At 47.5% G+C, this 19,802-nt stretch overlaps 1 protein-coding gene and 1 pseudogene across 1 annotated transcript; both read left to right on the top strand.

Annotated features, from left to right (window-relative positions):
- The first annotated feature begins 1,302 nt into the window (after nt 1-1,302).
- Nucleotides 1,303-15,319, top strand: LOC123808508 (annotated as a pseudogene).
- On the top strand, nt 11,423-12,987 carry LOC123808507 (zinc finger protein 337-like). Its single transcript, XM_045823193.1, has one exon. The coding sequence runs from the start codon at nt 11,556-11,558 to the stop codon at nt 12,858-12,860; it is 1,305 nt and encodes a 434-aa protein (XP_045679149.1). The 5' UTR covers nt 11,423-11,555; the 3' UTR covers nt 12,861-12,987.
- Nucleotides 15,320-19,802: the final 4,483 nt, after the last annotated feature.

The raw sequence follows: 19,802 nt of genomic DNA, 5'->3' as shown, positions 1-19,802 counted from the left end.
CCCTGTCCTCAAACTCGATATCTTATTTTTATGCGAAATACTTGTAGTTTTTCTAAGCATTTTTAAAATTTACTTTGGTTTGATTTTATCTTGTCTTCCTATTTCTGAAATCTTTTTAGACCTTACTTCAACATACTTATTATTCATAACGCCGCTTCTTTGAGATGTGAAATTCTCCCAGTGTGTTTTCCAGTGCACTTATTATTTTATTTGTTGTGTTTACATATTTGAGCCCTCTGGGACTTCTTTTGTGTCTGCGAATTGCGTGGTCAGGATTTACTGACAACAGTTTCCCGGAATGCAGTGCAGTCTTGACCGCGCCCTCGCTGGTTATGCAGCTTTTGCCCAAAGTGGTTTTGACAAGAGGGGGCAGGGAGGGGGGACACGGGCGGGCCCAGACGAAGGTTGGGGATCCCGGCCACAGTCTGGTGCAACAAAGACACTTTGTCAGGCGGCAGGAGGGCCACATCCACCCTAAAGACCTGCCCGGGCTCGGAGCTCCCAGCTCTCGCGGGTCGGGTCCCTCACCAGCCGCTGGAAAACTAGCCACGGAAACCGCCAAGGTGGCCCTCGCTGCAGGCTGCTGACCCGCGCTAGGGAGACGCAGAACAGCCAATCCCCGCGGGTGGGGCGGGGTTTCCGCAGGCCAGTCCTGCACCCAGGGGGCTCCGCCCCCGTCCCGCCCTTTCAGCTTCTTCTGGCCGCCCATTGGCGGGCAGGGTCCTGGGATCGCAGCGCTGATTGGCGGATTGCTTCCACTCGGCTATCCAGGCAGGAACCTCACCCCCTGCGCCCTCCCTGCTCCCCAGGGCAGGAAGCCCAGGAGCTCCGAGAGGACCTTCCGCGCGGTGGGCAGCGCGGCAGGGGCCCCGGGAGACTGGCCGGTTAGCGGGGAGCCCTGCCCTGGGGAACCCTCAGCCCGAGACCTTCCAAGCCCAGCCAGAGAGACCCCAGATGCCCTCATCCCGAGGGGCCCAAACCCCTTCAGCACCGAGGGGCCGCGTCCGCTAACCCGGAGGACCCCACGTCTCCTGACCCCCAACGCTCAGACCCCCAAACAGCCTGGAACCCCAGTTCCCCTCAGCTCGGGGCGCCCTTCCTGCAGCCCGCCCGCCCGGGAAGACCAAACCTCCCCAAACTCAGAGACCCCGAATGCCGTCGGCCTGGAAACCGACTCAGTGGAGGGGACCCGGAAGCCCCTCGTGAGACGCCCCAACTCCCCTCAGCCGCGGCGGCCTGACCCTCTCCCCCGGGACGCGGAGTGTCCTCCGCCCGGAAGACGCAGATGGAGTCCTGAGGGACCCCGGGCCTCTCAGCCCGGGAGACGGCGGTCTGCCGGACACTGCGCCTGCGCCTCGCGCGGGCTTCTCCGGACCCCAGGGGCGCCTCCCGGCCCTTCCCCGGGAGAAGCGCGTTTCCTGCGCCGCCCAGACCCGCCTGGCCGACGGGGTCCCTCAGACGCCGGGCCGGGTCTGTGAAGCCAGCGCTGAGGCGGCACGTGGGGGAGAGGGGGCGGTGCAAGGGAGCCCCTCCGGCGGGTCTGCGGCTGCGCGGCCCCGCCCCGTCCAGCCCCCCTTCCGGCAGGGCCCGAGTCCCCCTCTCCGGGCGCCCTGGCAGTGGGGAGAAAGGCCGGTACCGGGACGTGAAGGTGAAGAGGAACTCGGACGCGCTCACCAGCCCAGGTAGCGCGTGTGCGGGCGCTCGGCCCGGGGCCCTGGAGACCCGGCAGGCTGCTGGGCTGGCCCCGGCTCAGGCGGCTCCACCCGCCTGCAGCTCCCTCCCGCAGGGACAGGGGTCGCAGGGAGTTTGCTCCTTCAGTCAGAGCGGGGCCGGCGCTGACTGTGCGGGGCTCACGGCAACGCGCTGCAGACTCTGCCGTCCCATCGGAGCCAGCCCCACGGGCTTCCTGGGCTTGTCCCTCCCCCACGCTCTCTGCCTCAGGACAAAGGTTTCGTCTCTTTCCAGGTCTCAGGGCCCCACGACCGGCTTTCCTGGGTCACCGCCGCAGGCGGGCCACTGAGCTGCAGGAGGAGGACCGTGAGGACTCGGATGAAGAACGGGCCCCGAGGCAGCAAGGTGAGCGGCGGGAGGAGCCAGCGCTGCCCTCCCGGCTCGGACCTGGTGTGGGTCGGGCGGCATCTCAGGACGTCACCAGGGAACAGGTTTGCTGGTGCAGCGAACGAGCAAGAGGCACAACAGTGTGTCGCACAGTGAGGGGCTGTTCCCGTAAACTTTCACGTGGGCGACGTAATCACATGTATTTATAGACGCATTAGTAAGCAGTGAATGTGTAAGAACATAAAGTGAGCGAGAAATAACTAATTCAGAAGAGTCGTCATCGCAAGGGAGGGGGCGGGTCTGGCCAGTGAGGAGGGTCCCCACACCTGGCTGATGGCCTGCATGGAGACGGACGGGCGGGGACAGTGTTCACCTGGTGATGACGGGAGTGGGGGGGCCGGGGTCGGGAGGGGTTGACCTCCGTGTGGTTTCCTGATGTCGGCCCCATGTTCTGTCCAGTATCGTGAGTGTTCGGAGGGTGGGGTCCGTCCACTTTCATGGGTCTGGGGTTGACACACAGCTGAGGTCAAGATGTGATCTTCAGCTTCACTGGAATTCTGTTTCTGGGGTCCGCACACTGTGGGTGCTGACCGGAGTCTAATGACTGAGGAAGGGCGTGGGTGGCCGGTATGTGCCCAGTGCGGGGAGGATACCAGAGAAAGGAGGCCGGGTGGTCCCGGTGCCCTCAGCCGGGACAAGGCCAGTGGGAATGAAGACAACAGGACGGAGAAAGGGTTATGTTGAAGACGTGGAGTTTCTGTGCAGTTAGTTTTACTACATTTTTGTCAGGAGAGGCCAATTTATTCTTTAATAAATGCAACAGATGCTTTATGAACATAGGATGAAGCGTGGATAACACTTTGCCTATTTTTTTATCATTCTAATGAAATTAGTGGATGGCCCCAGTAGAAGCCTAGGCCTTAATGATACCTCAGAAACATTTTCCAGTCATCCTGGGATTGTTCTTGGACTACTCTCATTCAAAATTCTGTGTCCCTAGTCAGAATCTCCAGATTTTGGAAACATTTACCAACCAAAACACTGATTTCTTGTCATCTTTCAGTGAAACCTTGGGTGGCCTTCAGAAGGGAACACAGTAAACGCCAGAAGGTGAGTATTTCCAAATTCTGTTGACAACAAAATTTTCCTCATGGATAGAAATGCAGGTAACAGCAGGAAAATGCAGAAAGTATCCTAGGAACTGCCACCTTCTTTTCCTGGTCTCTTCTACACATTGTCCAACATTATCATCTTTTTTAAAGATTTTATCTATCAATTTTTTCGAGACAGAGGAATAGAGGGAGAAAGAAAGGGAGAGAAACATGAATAGGTTGCCCCTCACACAACCCAGGCATGTGCCCTGACCGGGAATGGAACTGGTGACCTTTCAGTCTGCAGGCCAGCACTCAGTCCACTGAGCCACACCAGCCAGGGCTCATCATCATCTTAATGGTTAACAACTACAGCAACAATAGTAACTACCAGTTGTTTCATTCTCACAGTGTTTCAGACTTTAAGAGTTCTATGTGAATAAACTCACTTAAACATTACAACAACCCGATGAGGTACGTACTATAACTCACCATTTATGATGAAGCAAGGGAGCTTTCAGAGATATAGAAATGTTTGATTACATGTCTAAATCACAGTATGAGAGAGTGCAATCCAACCCATAGTTGCTTCTCTAAACCACTTACAAACTCATTAAAACTTTCATAGTTTTATCCTGGCCACCGTGCCTCAGTGGGGTGTCATCCTGCAAAGCAAAAGATCGCCAGTTTGATTCCTGGTCAAGGCCCATGCCTGGGTTGTGGGCCAGGTTCCCAGTTGGGGCGTGTGTGAGAGGCAAGTGATCAATGTTTCTCTCCCTCTCTTTCTCCCTCCCTCAAAAAAATAAAATCTTTTTTAAAAATTAGAAAAATAAACTTTCATAGTTTTCTGAAGTTTCCACTGTCTTATCCATATGTCATTACATCATTCACCTGACTGATGATTTCAGCCGAAGTTCTTTTCTGCTGTGGTGAAGCGAGAGATGCACTAAGACCCGCTGACTAAGGAAAGCATACATTGTATAGGCAGTTTGTACAGTGGATGGTCCCAGGTGAAGAAAAATATAAAATGTCCAGGATGACAGCCTTCTACTCTAATCAAAGAGCATCTACCACCCCTGAGTAGCTTCAGGTTTCATGATTGAGAAACAACAAATAATAAAATGACTTAAGGGCTTCATATAGGTTACACACTCTTTAATAGAAACTCATCTGTCTGGAACTGATTTCAAATGCCATTATAAGGTGAAGTAACAGCCTCTTTCTCTTGAGTTCCAATGAGGCCACTCTCATCCTGTTCAGAATCATTTGTTCAGCCCGCCTACCTCTGTGTTGTGAGCTCTTTGAGAGGCTGGTCCATACCTGAGTCTTCTCAAAAGTCAGAGACCCAGGTCAGGGCCCCCGAATGTTTGCTGAATGAATGATTTCACAGTTACAAATTAAACTAGAAGATGCTCAATGAATGCTGAAGGTAATTTCTGTGAGATTTGAAATATGGAGAGAGCTGAGAGGTAAATTGATGTCAGGACTGTGATCTCACATTCATACTGTTACACAATTCACAGAACACTGGCCAGCATTATTTAATGGCAATTTCACTAGAACATTCAAAATTAGAATGTTACAGATCATGAAACTAAAGAACACTAGCTACCGATATAGCCTTATTCAAACAGAATTGGTGGGAACCAGCTAATCTAAGTACAAATATTCTTTCTAAGGTATTGCAGATTTTATCACCATTTTATTTATTGTGTAGATATGTTTCTGCCGTCTATTTCTTTATTCTCTTCCCAATATCCTTTACTCAATATTATACAGACAGTTGAAAGAAAAGAGCCATAAGGCATGAGTTCTAATCTTGGATTCATTACCCACATTGGCCCTATCCCCTCTAATATTCATACTCCCTAGGTATTTCCAAGGGTTGAAGTATTAAAGACATGCATGTAAAATGTATCATAAGCCTTAAAAAAGTAAATACATGTTATCTTTTAATATGTGATTTGTATTGAAGGCAACATCCAGGCTGCCATTAAGCAATGAATATGGTTTGAAGGAATTGTCAGGAACAGGAAATTTGATGACTGCAAGTGACTCAGAGCATGCCCAGAAACCAGTGTCCTCTCCTGGAGAAGCATGTGCCTTTGGAAAGGACACTAGACAAAAATCAGGTAAGAAAAAATAATTTGGAAACTTAAGTTCTTCTAAGTCCTATAGAAGGGCTGATAAGTATGACCTAGGTATGTGAGGCAGAGTTTGGATGGGCCTGGATTTAAGCTGGGCTAACCTGAGACTGAAGTTAGCACTGGAGCTTTGGGCAAATCCTATACATTCTCTGAGCTCCTGAGTGCTAATGTGTAAAGTGAAGATAAGGAACCATCACTCATACATTATTTGAAAACATTAAATTAAATTTAAAACAATTGACACATGCAACTTGTCCAATAAATCCACTGTGATAATGGCAACCACAGTTTATTGGTGTTGTGTGTCCAGGCCTTTACTCAATGCCTAACACATAAAGTGTACTCAATAAATAGTTTGCTTACAGGTTGGCAAGTTAAACTTGGTAATGGGAAGATCTAGAAACTAAAATTGAATCAGTCATCTGTAGTTAGTGTGGAGTCTTCACATTCTAAACCAATAGTTAACAGTAAAATACCAGAGTATGCAAAAGGACAGGTAATAAATCGATGGGAGGAGATTGTGTGTTATATGACAAAATGGGAACTAAGACTCCAGACCCTACCAGCCTCACTCACCTGCCCTTCTCCAACTTAGAACTCAAGAGAAAGGAGATGGACATGAAGATGTACAGCCCACAAGAAAGAAAGGACCATGTGTCCCAAGAGGTCAATGAGCCCCAGGATGATGACTACCTTTGTAAGTGACCCTCACTACGAAGCATGTGATGATACAATAATTTCATCTAGTCCTTTGGTCCCCAAATCATCCCCTTCCTCTAGTGACATAGAGTTACAGGACTGAGTCTCAGTGATGTCAGTGATGGACTCCCTCTGAAGCTCTTTGTGTCCAGGAACATGCGCTAAACCTTCCCTAAACCCTGTTGCTCTCACCTCCAGATTGTGACAAGTGTCAGAACTTCTTCATCGACAGCTGTGCAGTGCATGGGCCCCCTACATTTGTAAAGGACACTGCAGTGGACAAGGGGCATCCCCACCGCTCAGCCCTCACCCTGCCCCCTGGGTTGAGAATCGGGCCCATCGGGCATCCCTGAGGCTGGGCTTGGAGTGTGGAATGAGGCAGCGGACTTGCCAGTGGGTCTGCACTTTGGCCCTTATGAAGGGCACATCACAGAAGATGAAGAGGCAGCCAAGAGCAGATACTCCTGGCTGGTGAGAACTATTTACCTCTTCCACTGCCCTCTGCCTTCCCACATTCCTTCTGAGGCTTGGAGGGACCTCACCTCATGTGCTAGACATGGAGGGGACAATATGGTTAGCTCTGTATACTGATTGGACTTCACATAAACACAGTCCTTTTCAGGATCACAAGGTAAGTGGGAGCAAAGTGGTACAAGAGTGGCTCCTCCCTTGTGGGGCTCCTGCTCTGATTGGACAGGGAGACTCGGATGTGTAGATGATGAGTAAGAAAAATATCATGTGGTCACAACTGGCAGTTGAATCCCCAGGCAGGCTGAAAGAGCTTTGATGACAGTAGAGTAAAAGAATTCTTCTATTACCTCCCCACAAAAAAAAAATAAAAGGTCTTTAACTTCTTTTCTGAAACACAGATTGCCAAAAGGAGAAACTGCTACGAGTATGTGGATGGAAAGGACAGGTCCTGGGCCAACTGGATGAGGTGAGGTCAGCAGGTCTCTGGGTGCTAGAGGGATTCTCATCCCCCACAAGCCCATATATCTTTCCCTCTCATCATGCCTCCCTCAATGGTCTCCCTTAATCCTTTTTTCCTCTTTTTCTCCATACAATGTTATTTCATTTCAGGGGACATATATGAAAAAAGTATAGCATATGTCCTCAAAATAAAAACCTCTCTGCTAGACACAGTATGGGCACTGTAAAGGACCTTGAAGAGCCTAGATTCACCAGGGACACTGGATTACACTTTAATTTATCAAATGAGCAGTAATTAAGCACTTACTACATTCCAATGTAGGTGAAGGAATACATTACTTTAATAGATCACAGTGGATCTATTGTGGCGTTGCTCAGTGGATTGAGCGTGGACTGCGAACCAAAGCATCACAGGTTCGATTCCCAGTCAGGGTACATGCCTGGGTGCAGACCATGACCCCCAGCAACTGCACATTGATGTTTCCCTCTCTCTTCCTCCCTCCCTTCCCTCTCTAAAAATAAATAAATGAAGTCTTTAAAAAAAATAGATCGCACAACCTATGTCCTTATGAAGGACTTCTCACAGACAGACATAAAATAATTGCTTTTAGAAACATTTAACTATAATTTCCAAGAAGTGCACAGTGTCAAGATACCACAAACCAAGGATGGCCTAAACCTGTGAGGGCAGTAAATCATCCCAGCCTCACTTCAAACTAAAACTGTGTTCTGAGGCCTGCAAAGGAATGGTCATGGGCCCCTTTCTTGAGAGGGGCTCCCTTTTACCGGGGTTACCTGAATGTGAATCTACTATTGTTCTGTTTCATTTTATTAAGACAAAAAGACCTCTAATTTTCTATAGTAACCTTGGGCAAGCAAGTGAATGGTACTCTGAAGTGTAGAGAGGTTGGAGAAAGGCCTCACAAGAAATAGATGTGGGCTGAGTACTGGATAATTAGTGAGCTAATTTAGAAGCAGAGCCCTAGGTCAAGCACCATGTTCTGTGGTGTGAGACAACTTGATTTAGAGTTTGGAGAAGTCAGAGATCACTGGATATTATGGCCAGTCAAGGTGGAGGTTAAGTCTAGAGCTGGGTTTTAGAAAATGGTGTTAGATAGGATTAGCACTGCAAATAGAATGTGGAGACAGGAGTTCACATGACATGCTGACAGACGCTCAGACAGTGAACAGAGGTTCCCCGGGAGCATGAAGGGCAGTGGGCAACACCAGAGCCTGAGGGCCTTAAGAATCAGTGAGGAGCTGGACATGAACGTGACAGGTCGTGCAAACTCATCACTGTGGTTTTCTTTCCCTTTGCCTCAATCCCAGGTATGTGAACTGTGCCCGGGATGATGAAGAGCAGAACCTGGTGGCCTTTCAATACCATGGGCAGATTTTCTACCGAACCTGCCGGGTCATCGGCCAGGGTTGTGAGCTGCTGGTCTGGTGTGGGGACGAGTATGGCCAGGAGCTGGGCAGCAAGTGGGGCAGCAAGTGGAAGAGACAGCTCACATCCCGGAGAGGTGGGCACCACTATTCTTCAAAACAGAAAGAAAAGAGAGAATTCTCCATAGAAATATCCATGATCCAACTCTTTTTTTTTTTTTTAAGGATTTTTTTAAAATCCTTTAAATTTATTTATTTATTTATTTATTTATTTAGAGAGGGAAGGGAGGGAAAAGAGAGAGAGAAACATCAATGTGTGGTTGCTGAGGGCCGTGGCCTGCAACCCAAGCATGTGCCCTTACTGGGAATCGAACCTGCGACACTTTGGTTCGCAGCCCGCACTCAATCCACTGAGCTACGCCAGCCAGGGCCATGATCCAACTCTTAACTAGAGTAAACCACTCTAAAGTCAGTAAAGTTTCAAATCAGATGCTTCAGAAATTCAAAATTCTTTCATATGCCTTTGACTCTTAGGCAAAATTTTTTTATTTTAAAAATATTTTATGCACAAAATATACAACCACTTTTAGTGCTGTGAGGCTGAGGCAAAAAAAAAACTTTTTAAGCACTAACCAGCTCTCTCACCAAGGCAGCTTTTCTGACATTTTTATAGCTGTTTCTTATTAACTTTCCTCCATACTTCTAAATATTTCTGTTTATAGGCATTTATTATTTTTTAAAGACTTTGCCCTGCCTGGTGTTACTGAGTGGACTGAGTGCCAGCCTGTGAACCAAAGGGTTGCCGATTCCCAGTCAGGGCACATGCCTGGGTTTCAGGCCAGGTCCCCAGTAGGGGGCATGTGAGAGGCAACCACAGATGTTTCTCTCCCTCTCACTCCCTCCTTTCCCTCTTCTCTGAAAATAAATAAAATCTTTTTTAAAAATATTTTATTTATTTTTACAGAGAGTAGAAAGGAGGGGGAAAAAAACTCAATGTGCAAGGGAAACATTAATCAGTTGTGTCTGGCACACCCCCAACTGGCCCACAACCCTCCTGGCATGTGTCCTGACTAGGAATTGAACTTGTAACCTTTCAGTTTGTGGGACAACACCCAACCCACGCCATTTAGGCAGGACACATTCGTTTGTCATTTCAGTGAATTATCATGAGAGATCCTACTCTGGCGCACATGGTCTTGGGATCAGGAAATACAGATTAACATGAGAATCAGAATCATTGTTTTTGAAGGGCTGATGGGTGTAGCAGGGAAATCCAGGTCCACGTGCTTGCATGTGCATAAAGCTACACAGCAGTTAGTGCTTTGGAGAAGCACTAATCCAGGACAAGTGCCCTGGATCAGTGTGAGAGCAGGTGCGGCCAGGAAGGGCTGTTTCGGGAGACAACATTCACAAAAATACTTGTGGGCAAGGGATCCCCGGCCGAGGGAGCAGCTAGTACAGGGAAGAAAAGAAGTGGGGCATAGAACAGAGATCAGATGGATGCTTAGCAGCCCAGAAATGCAGTGCTGATGATCCAAGTTGAGACACTGGGGAGTTTCCTGAGAGAAAGTGTGCAGTCATCAGCTGTAGAGCGGTGTGCTCTCTGTTCTGATTATGCTTTGTTCATTTTTAGAAAATAAACCCCAGTGGGGAATCCCCTCAGATCAGTTCCTCTCCAAGTGAGAGAGCATAGTGGATTGTCCAGAGAGGAACAGGAGTCAGGCATGTAAGACATGTGGTTGTAGAAAAAATTTAAAACAGGACTTCTCAGTGTATTTGAAATGGGCTAACACTGAATGAGATGGAGCATTAATATTTGGTGTGAGGCTTGAGGAAGGACTTTTTTTTAAAGATTTTATTCATTTTTAGTGGGGAAGAGGGAAACATCCCTGTGTAGTTTCCTCTCACACGCCCCCTACTGGAGACCTGGCCCACAACCTAGGCATGTGCCCTAAGTGGGAATCAAATTGGACTCCTTGCCTTGCAGGCTGGCACTCAATCCACTGAGCCACATGAGCAAGGGCAGGAAGGAGATTTTATTTTACCGTTTTGGAAAACAAGCAATTCCTAGTTGGGGCCTGTGGTTTTCCTCTTTAATATGACAGAAAATACCTATAGAAGGGAAAGGTCACTGCAGTTCCATCCACACAGGGAGTAAGATGGCCTCTGATGCTGCTCGAAAATCCCCAGTCCAGGCAATATTAGAAGAGACCCTTGATGTGGGCTTTCTGTATTTCTGAAGAAGATGCACTGCATAAAAATAAAAAGGAAAATAGATGGCAAGTGGACACTTTGTGGGAGAGGGAGCTTGTGTTCTCACCACAGTAAGAAGGATTCGTGGGGCTGGTATTACCAGGAGACAAGTCATATGCCCAGGCATTCTCATCAATGTCTGCCCTGACCAAACCTTTCTCTTTCAGCAGAACGAGAGCCAGAGGTCCACCCATGTCCCTCCTGCAATCTGTCCTCCAGTCAGAAATTCCTCAGCCAACACGTGAAATTCAATCATTCCTCTCAGATTCTCCCAGGAATATCTGCGAGAAAACACCTCCAAGCAGAGGAACCCTGTCCAGAGGATCAGAATCAGCACGAGCAACATACTAATACACCCAGCTGGAATGAAAAAGCTGAAGGTCAAGAGGTCAAAGAAAGGTCCAACCTTTTGCTTAAAAGGATCAGTCAGAGGAGAATCTTAAGACCCTTTTTCCAAACTTCCAAAGAACAAATGAGGAGCTCTAGAGAGCATGGTACAACGATGGAGGAAGAGCCCTGCAGAGGCCAGAAAGAGAGTCCAGAGGGCACAGGCAAGTTATTTGTGAAAGTAGGAATGTCAAGAATTATAACAATCAAGCATGGAAGGTGTTGGCAAGGCTTCAATGATGGGTCACATCTCATTAGAGATCAGAGGACACACTCAGGGGAGAAGCCCTATGTTTGCAGGGAGTGCAAGCGAGGCTTTACACGGAAGTCACATCTCATCACACACCAGAGGACACACTCAGGGGAGAAACCCTATGTTTGCAGGGAGTGCAAGCGAGGCTTTACATGCAAGTCAGATCTCATCACACACCAGAGGACACACTCAGGGGAGAAGCCCTATGTTTGCAGGGAGTGTGGGCGAGGCTTTACATGCAAGTCAAATCTCATCAGACACCAGAGGACACACTCAGGGGAGAAACCCTATGTTTGCAGGGAGTGTGGGCAAGGCTTTACACAGAAGTCACATCTGATCACACACCACAGGATGCATTCAGGGGAGAAGCCCTACGTTTGCGGGGAGTGTGGGAGAAGCTTTACACAGAAGTCACTTCTCATCAGACACCAGAGGATACACTCAGGAGAGAAGCCCTGTGTTTGCAGGGAGTGTGGGCGAGGCTTTACATGCAGGTCAAATCTCATCGCACACCAGAGGACACACTCAGGGGAGAAACCCTATGTTTGCAGGGAGTGTGGGCAAGGCTTTACACAGAAGTCACATCTCATTACACATCACAGGATGCATTCAGGGGAGAAGCCCTACGTTTGTAGGGAGTGTGGGAGAGGCTTTACACAGAAGTCACTTCTCATCAGACACCAGAGGACACACTCAGGGGAGAAGCCCTACGTTTGCAGGGAGTGTGAGCGAGGCTTTACACGGAAGTCATATCTCATCACACACCAGAGGACACACTCAGGGGAGAAGCCCTATGTTTGCAGGGAGTGTGGCCAGAACTTTACACGGAAGTCACATCTCTTAAGACACCACAGGATACACTCAGGGGAGAAACCCTATGTTTGCAGGGAATGTGGGCGAGGCTTTACATACAAGTCACATCTCATCACACACCAGAGGACGCACTCAGGGGAGAAGCCCTATGTTTGCAGGGAGTGTGGGCGAGGCTTTACACAGAAGTCACTTCTCATCACACACCAGAGGACACACTCAGGAGAGAAGCCCTATGTTTGCAGGGAGTGTGGGAGAGGCTTTACACAGAAGTCACATCTCATCACACACCACAGGAGACATTCAGGGGAGAAGCCCTATGTTTGCAGGGAGTGCAAGCGAGGCTTTACATGCAAGTCAGATCTAATCAGACACCAGAGGACACACTCAGGGGAGAAACCCTATGTTTGCAGGGAGTGTGGGCAAGGCTTTACACGGAAGTCATATCTCATCACACACCAGAGGACACACTCAGGAGAGAAACCCTATGTTTGCAGGGAGTGTGGGCAAGGCTTTACACAGCGGTCACATCTCATCACACACCAGAGGACACACTCAGGAGAGAAGCCCTACGTTTGCAGGGAGTGTGGGAGAGGCTTTACACAGAAGTCACTTCTCATCACACACCACAGGACACACTCAGGGGAGAAACCCTATGTTTGCAAGGAGTGTGGGCGAGGGTTTACATGCAGGTCAAATCTCATCAAACACCAGAGGACACACTCGGGGGAAAAGCCCTATGTTTGCAGGGAGTGTGGACGAGGCTTTACAAGGAAGTCAGTTGTCATCAGACACCAGAGAACACACTCAGTGGAGAATCCCTATGTTTGCAGGTGGACTGAATGAGTCATTAGCATTAAGTTGCATATCGACAGCTATAGGAAGCCTGTGGCCCCTTACTTTCCCCAAGATTGTAATTAGTACAGAAGTAACTGATTAAACAAACCCTCCAGTCTCATGATAAGAGATGAGATGGACAAATAGTTCCATGAGTAATATGGGGATATCAGCACCAATCTCTTTCATGGTTTTTTGATGGCCTTTTCTAAAGAGTTTTGTCTCCATACAAATATGAAGCCCACATCCCTCATTCCGCCATCACTGAAAGCAGAGTTCGGGAAGAGCCACAAAGAACTCATACTCTCAGCCACAGAAATTCAACCCCTACAAATGGGTAAGTCTGGAGCCAGTCTACTTTGGTTACTGCCCAGAGAGAGGGATTTGAGACAGACTCACCAGAGAAGGGAATTCCCGGACTCCTAGGAAGTGGGGCCTTTTCTCTTAATACGCTCCCTACCCTCCTCCCTTGGCTTCCCTTGGCTCTTCTAGTTTCTACAACCTCTGGAGCCTCAGGGATGAATGGCAGGGAGGGATGTGTGCTTGTGCAGGGACATGAGCCTGGCTCAGTCTGGGCACCTGGTCTTCCTCACTCTCCTTGCTGCCCCTTCAGGATCAGCATTTCCTGGTGCACAGCACACAGATTCCACATCAGTCCATAGTGGGTGTGAGTCTCAGCTCTGTCTTCTCCAGCTGTGTGACCTAAGGCAAGATTCCCAACTTCTCTCTTCCTGCTTCCTAGTCTGTACACTGGAAATGGGAACTCCAGCCTTTCAGTTTGACATTCAAAGTTGAGTGAGCACAGACAGAATCTGGCAAGTGGATCACTGAGATCACAAGTCCTGCTGAACAGCCATCAGTGCCCTTGTCTTCTGGGTCTTTAGCACTGGACAAAGGAAGATAAGGACAGGGTAGGGGTCTGTCACCAAACTCAAATTTTGAGCAGAGCTGACTGCTTTCCCCATGTGGACTCAACTGCCCTGAGAAGGAGGCGTGAGGTGGAGGATGTGCCTCCCTCCAGACTACCACCCTCTCACTGAGCTTGTGCACCCTCAGAGCCTCCTCAATACAGGCGGGTGGTACTGAAAATACCCTTTGAAACAAGACCCTCACCCACCCCTTGCTGGGAACTGACACTGGGAGCAACATCTGCCCACACTGGTGTGTTAGGTAGGATAGATGGTAAGCCAAGGCAGGGAGGATGAGGAAGACGTGTCACCCACTAACTCAGCAGTCCTGGGCCTGGTCCAATTCTATTGCCAGATGGTCCAGCATCACCAGAAATACCATGCTAACATGAAATTCTAAGTATTATTTCCACCATCTGGGAAAGAAAGGCTTTGAAACTATTCATCCCAAGGCCTAGAAGATGGGAGGGGTTCCACAGCACTCAAGGAAAGGACCCATAAAACAAAGTTGGCTAACTGCCCCTGTCCACTATCTGTTTTATGAAGGGTCCCTAATGTTTACAGAAAGAGCCCATAGATAACTTTGGGTGACTGCTTTAACTTTCACTGTCTCCTATCTCATACCTATTTTGCAAGAAGACCAAATGGAGTCTGAAGCCACATAAGGATTTGGGCTACCAACCCCCACACATACCTACGTTTGAGTAGTCTCATCCCCTGTGGAAGCTGGTACCACTTTTACCTGTCAATCAATATGTAGCTTCTTTGCCCCCATCCCACCAACTGTGTAAGTCCTCAGGACAAAGGGCCTGGTGCTCTTGCCACCCAACTTCTTGCCTTTCACTCCCATCTCAGCAAGACCTGTCCTCTTCCATGAGAACATATCGCTAACAAACCCTGTTTGCACACTAATACACTTGCTGATCTGTAATCCTTTACTGCATTGGCAAGAACCGAGTTTCTCCTGTGACAGGTGCACCCAGTCTGCATATGGCATTCATGAAGCCTGCAACACAGGAGCTTCTGTAATGCACTCTTCTTGTACCTGGGTCCCACAGGGCTGAATACACCACTGACACCATCTCGAAATTAGTACTTACTGTATCTTTAAACTTTTGTTTGTGAGGTCAAGCCTGATGGGATAATGGACATGCACAATCTTGTTCATTCCTGGCCACCCCTTCCCAGATGTCCACAATGGCCCAGGAGGACAAAATTCCAGTGGGCCCAATGGTGGGAGTCCAGCAAGACTCAACATGAGAACAGGGTAAACATCTGCATTTGCATAAGCAAAAGGAAGGGTGCTAACAGCTCCGAGAGGTCACACTTTTCTTAGAACCAGAGCTGAGTTCAATACACAGAGATGGCAATTAGCAAGGACCCCATCATACCCTCTCCTGCATGAGGGAGACCTAAGCATGACCCACCCTGTTCCTGTTGGGGTGGGTTCACCAAAGGGGGACACCTACCCCCATGACCGGAACAATGACCTTTCTGTCCTCCCAGTGCCAGGCTTATGAAGAAGAGTGTCTACATAAACTGTAGATTTCAATAATAAATATTCACTATTATGTTCTTTTCTGTTTTTTTAAAGGAAGGTTATTTCTCGGGTTTCATTTCCCTTCCCTGTTTCTCCCGACCAGCACAACCCAGAGAGAACACCATAAACTCAATATTCTGTGGCTTTCAGCATGGGCCATGGGAGAGGGGCAGAGTCCTGGTGTAATGCTGGCAGAGGGACTGGCACTGAAATACAGTAGGGGCGGGAACCCACAGACTGCCAAGTGATGGTCACTACCACCCCACCAGGACAGACCCTGGAGCCCTCCCAGAAGGTTTAGCAATCCAAGATGAGTAGAGAAGTCTGTGCCCTCTCCCTCCCCTCCAGCAGCAAACCACATTCCTAGTGTAGCTGCCAGCCTCCAAGGTGTCCCCCAAATGCACATGCCCTTGTACAGTCCCTCCTTCACACAACCGAGCTGATCTGTGCTGTGAAAATGGTGGGTGGCTCTCAAAGTTAAGTCATAAACAAGCCCTTTTGTTTCAGCCTTGCTTGCACAGTTCACATGGTCTCAGACCACCTTGTGCAAGAAGCTGGGTGCTTACATTACTTTAAAGCTACTGTGTATGTGGTCTCCCATGATCTTTGATTGACCACCAAGGAAGGGGGTCCCACAAAGCTGATTTATTATAATGCTATAATGAAGCAGGGGTCATGTAGCATCTTCTGTATAGTTGCATTCAAGATTCTCCATGATTCAGCACTTTTATAGAAGCAGGAACGACCAGTCTTAGAACAGGATCTCTGTCCTCTATCAATGTCCTTTATCTCAGCTCTGGAGCACCTCTGGAGTTTTCTCCTGACTGTCTCCTGCCTCAAATCCAGGCATGTGCTGTGACTGGGAATGGAATTGGAGACCTTTTGCTTGGCAGGCGGACACCCAGCCCACTGAGCCACACCAGTCAAAGCCATTGCTTGAGTCTTGGCATGTGCCTTGACCAGGGATCAAACCTGCAAACTCATTTCCAACCCCCACACACCTGAAAAAAAAACCCTGTAGAGCTATTTAAAAAACTTCACATGAGCCCTCGCTGGTGTGGATCAGTAGACTGAGCACTGGCTTACAAACTGAATGGTCACAGTTGGACTCCCAGACAGGGCTCATGGCTGGGTTGAGGGCCATCTCAGTTTCGGGGGTGTGTGAGGCAACCAATCAATGTATCTCTTACACACATCCACACATCAATGTTTCTCCCCCTCTCTTTCTCCCCTCCCCTCCCCTCTCTCTAAAAATAAATACATAAAATATTTTTTAAAAAACTTAACATGAGCGGCAAAATTGGATTCAGCATTTAGGGATGATCCACTACACTCAACGTTTCCTTCTGGTCTGCACCAAGGTGTTTTCCCAACGTGAACACCAGATGGCAGAAGAGAGGAGCACCTGGAACATTTTTTCAGTGATCACATTGTACTGTAAAGCAAGTTTCAGCAAACTTCAAAAAACTGAAATTATGTAAAGCTTATTGTTGCCACTAATTGCAGTTAATATACAAGTCAGTAACAAAAGGTTACTAAAAAGTCCATAGTTTTAAAAGTGATGAAACGCACATCTAAATAACATCGGATTCCACATTCCTAGGTGATCCACTATACCCACAACTTTTCCTGCGGACCTGCACTGCGTTATTCCCAAGTTGAACACCAGATGGCAGCACAGAAACACACTGGTACCATGAAGCAAGTTTCAACAAGCTTCAAAGGATTGGAATTATATAAAGTAACATTTCTTGCTCTCATTGCGGTTAATCTAGAATTCAGTAACAAAAGGTAACTGGAAAGTCCTTATATTTAGGAGTTATGGAACACAGTTCTAATTAACCCTCAAATAAATCACTATTGCAGGCGGAAAATAGTTTGAACTGAAAGGCACTACATACCAAAAGCTACAGGGAAACGTGTCGTCTTCAGTGCACACAGCAGGAAAGGACAAAAGCTGGCGCTCCAATGGCTCTGAACCCACACAAAGACCACTGCGTACTGAGTCAAATCGAGAAAGTAGCAGAAAGGAAATGTGCACGTACACGTGTCTGGGAGGGTATACACTTAGAGTGGTAGTTAATATTCCCTGGGGTAGGATTTTCGGTTAGCTTAATTTTCCTGTATAGTTTCAGTAAGCTGCAATAAACAAATCCATTTTCATTTCAGGAAAAAAAAAGTACCACAGAAAAATGTTGAATAATTTTATAGAATTATAAATTATTCTATATAGAATACTTGTAATGGTTGAATTATAATAATCCAGACTGTTGTAGGGACACCAGAATCCTTTACTCATCCAGTTGGGTCTCTTGACAGTTAGCAGGGAAAAAATTGTAACAATTTAGACCAAAATGGCTCCTTTTCTTATTTGCACTTCGTGTGCATTGCAGCAGTTCTGATAGAAGAAACTCCTCACCTTTTGGCCTCTAAAAGTGATGTGAGCCTGGGTCTGCCATTTACAAACTACATTCTTTGGGACATGGAAGAAGCCTCCCAGGGTCTTTGCTTTCTCACTTGTAACATTTCTCATTTTTATAGCTTACAACACTTACCCCCCCAAAGTACCTGGACTTCAGACTTGGCTTTTCTTCCTGAGAGCCTGTGAGGCTGCACCTGGCAATGCTCAGAGAACAGGGACCAGAAGTCGTGCGCTCTGGTCCCTGCGCCCTACAGCTGGTCCGTGGTCTATGCAATGTGCTCACGAGAAATGGTCCCACAGGAATGGCTCACTTACATAGAGACCTCACACTCCTACCCAGCAAAGAGTCTGAGCACCCTTTTCAGCTCCTCACAGACCAGCTGCAGCTGCTCCCTGCCCCCACTCACTTCAAACACTCTCCCCACCTCACCCCACATCCACCCACTGCTCACCTAATTTTCCCTGGGCTGACCTTTCCCTGGACATTTCATTTCAACCTGACAGTTGATTTCACACTAAGGGCAGGGTGAGTGTGGGTCTACAGACAGTGTCCCTAACGCTAACCCTAAACCTAACCCTGACCCTGACCTTAACCCTAACCTACCATTTACACAACACTTTCTTTGGATGAAGATCGCCCTTTTGAGTGGCGGGTGGTGGTTCCATTCTTTTGCCCCACAATCTCTCCACTTCCACGTTATTGTAAAGTATCAACTGTTCATCCACCCTCACAATTTGTCTTGGAAACAGAAAGAGAATTTCCTTATGTTTCTGAAGAAAATCCCACGTGGAAATGCTGTCAAGAATGGTGGTTGTTTTTTTTTTCCCACTTCCCTAGTTTGGACCCAAACATCAAAACAATGACCATAACCATCCTGGTGCAAATGATTTTCCACAATTGATTTGGGTACTTTGAGTATGTGGCCTCTCTCCCGTGTGGCCTCACGTGGCCTGTCCTCAGCGAACATCTGGACTTGATGGCTCTGCACTGCAACTGGTCTGTTTGCCCCTGGGGCATCTTCATGTGAGAAACCTCCCACATGAAACACTGCAAACCACTCCCGACATGTTTGATCTGTTACAACACCTTCTCGTACATGCCACAAATCTTTTCTTCTGTTTATTGACATTTCCACCATTCTTGAAATACTAAAGCCTAATGTACTGAAAATATTACTATGTTCATCCACCTTCAATATAAAAATGGCCACACAGACACCCAACAATTTTAATGAGTTTTTCTTAACTCACACTGATACAACATTTGTCATGATACAGTATAACAAAATGCTTTCAAATGAAATTAAAGACAAGTACGTGAACCAGAGCCATATGACAGGGATGGGAAGATGGGGATGAAGGCGGGGGTGGTGGGGGCCAAACAAACTTTTTAGCCAACCGGGGATAAAGCAGGCTGCACCCAGCATCACAGCAGCACTGAGATCATGTACAGTGTGTGTTTTGCTCTCATAGCACTTAAGCTGGAATTCACTGAAAGTGGGTGACTAGAAAGTTCTGTTGTTTGGTATTTATGAGGTAGACTCATAAATAACCTCCAAAATGAACCACTATTTGAGTTACAAAATAATTTGACCTGAATAACTCTAAAAACACTACATACCAAAACTTCAGAAAGAAATCTTTACCCTTAAATGCACATGTTAGAAACAGAGGTGGAAATGCGCTGGTTTTGCCCCCATACGAGGAACTTCAATCAGTAAATGAAGTCCAGGCACAGTGGAGGGAACGAGCCCACAGACATGTCTGCAGGAGCACATACATAAAATTATAGTACTTTTATTTTTTTTTACCCCTGGGTGGAAAATTTTGAATAAATTTTACTTTTCTCAGTAAAAGTAAATTATTGTTTAAGGAAACTGCAACAGACAAGCCAATTACAAACAATTTTCAAGCACACTTGGAACTTTAAAAAACCTAACTTTATTATGCTACAAAGCCAGTTCCAACAAATGTGACATAAGAGATACTTATTCCTCCCTTCACCCTTAATCTGGAAACCAGTCACAAGGTACCGTACAGTCCTTACACTCAGACGTATTCAAATGCACCTGGAAATACCA

Source organism: Phyllostomus hastatus, unplaced genomic scaffold (genome assembly GCF_019186645.2).
Source record: "Phyllostomus hastatus isolate PE091 unplaced genomic scaffold, TTU_PhHast_1.1 phas_scaffold_501, whole genome shotgun sequence".
NCBI classification, from domain to species: domain Eukaryota; kingdom Metazoa; phylum Chordata; class Mammalia; order Chiroptera; family Phyllostomidae; genus Phyllostomus; species Phyllostomus hastatus.
This window is presented reverse-complemented; position numbering and strand designations above follow the sequence as displayed.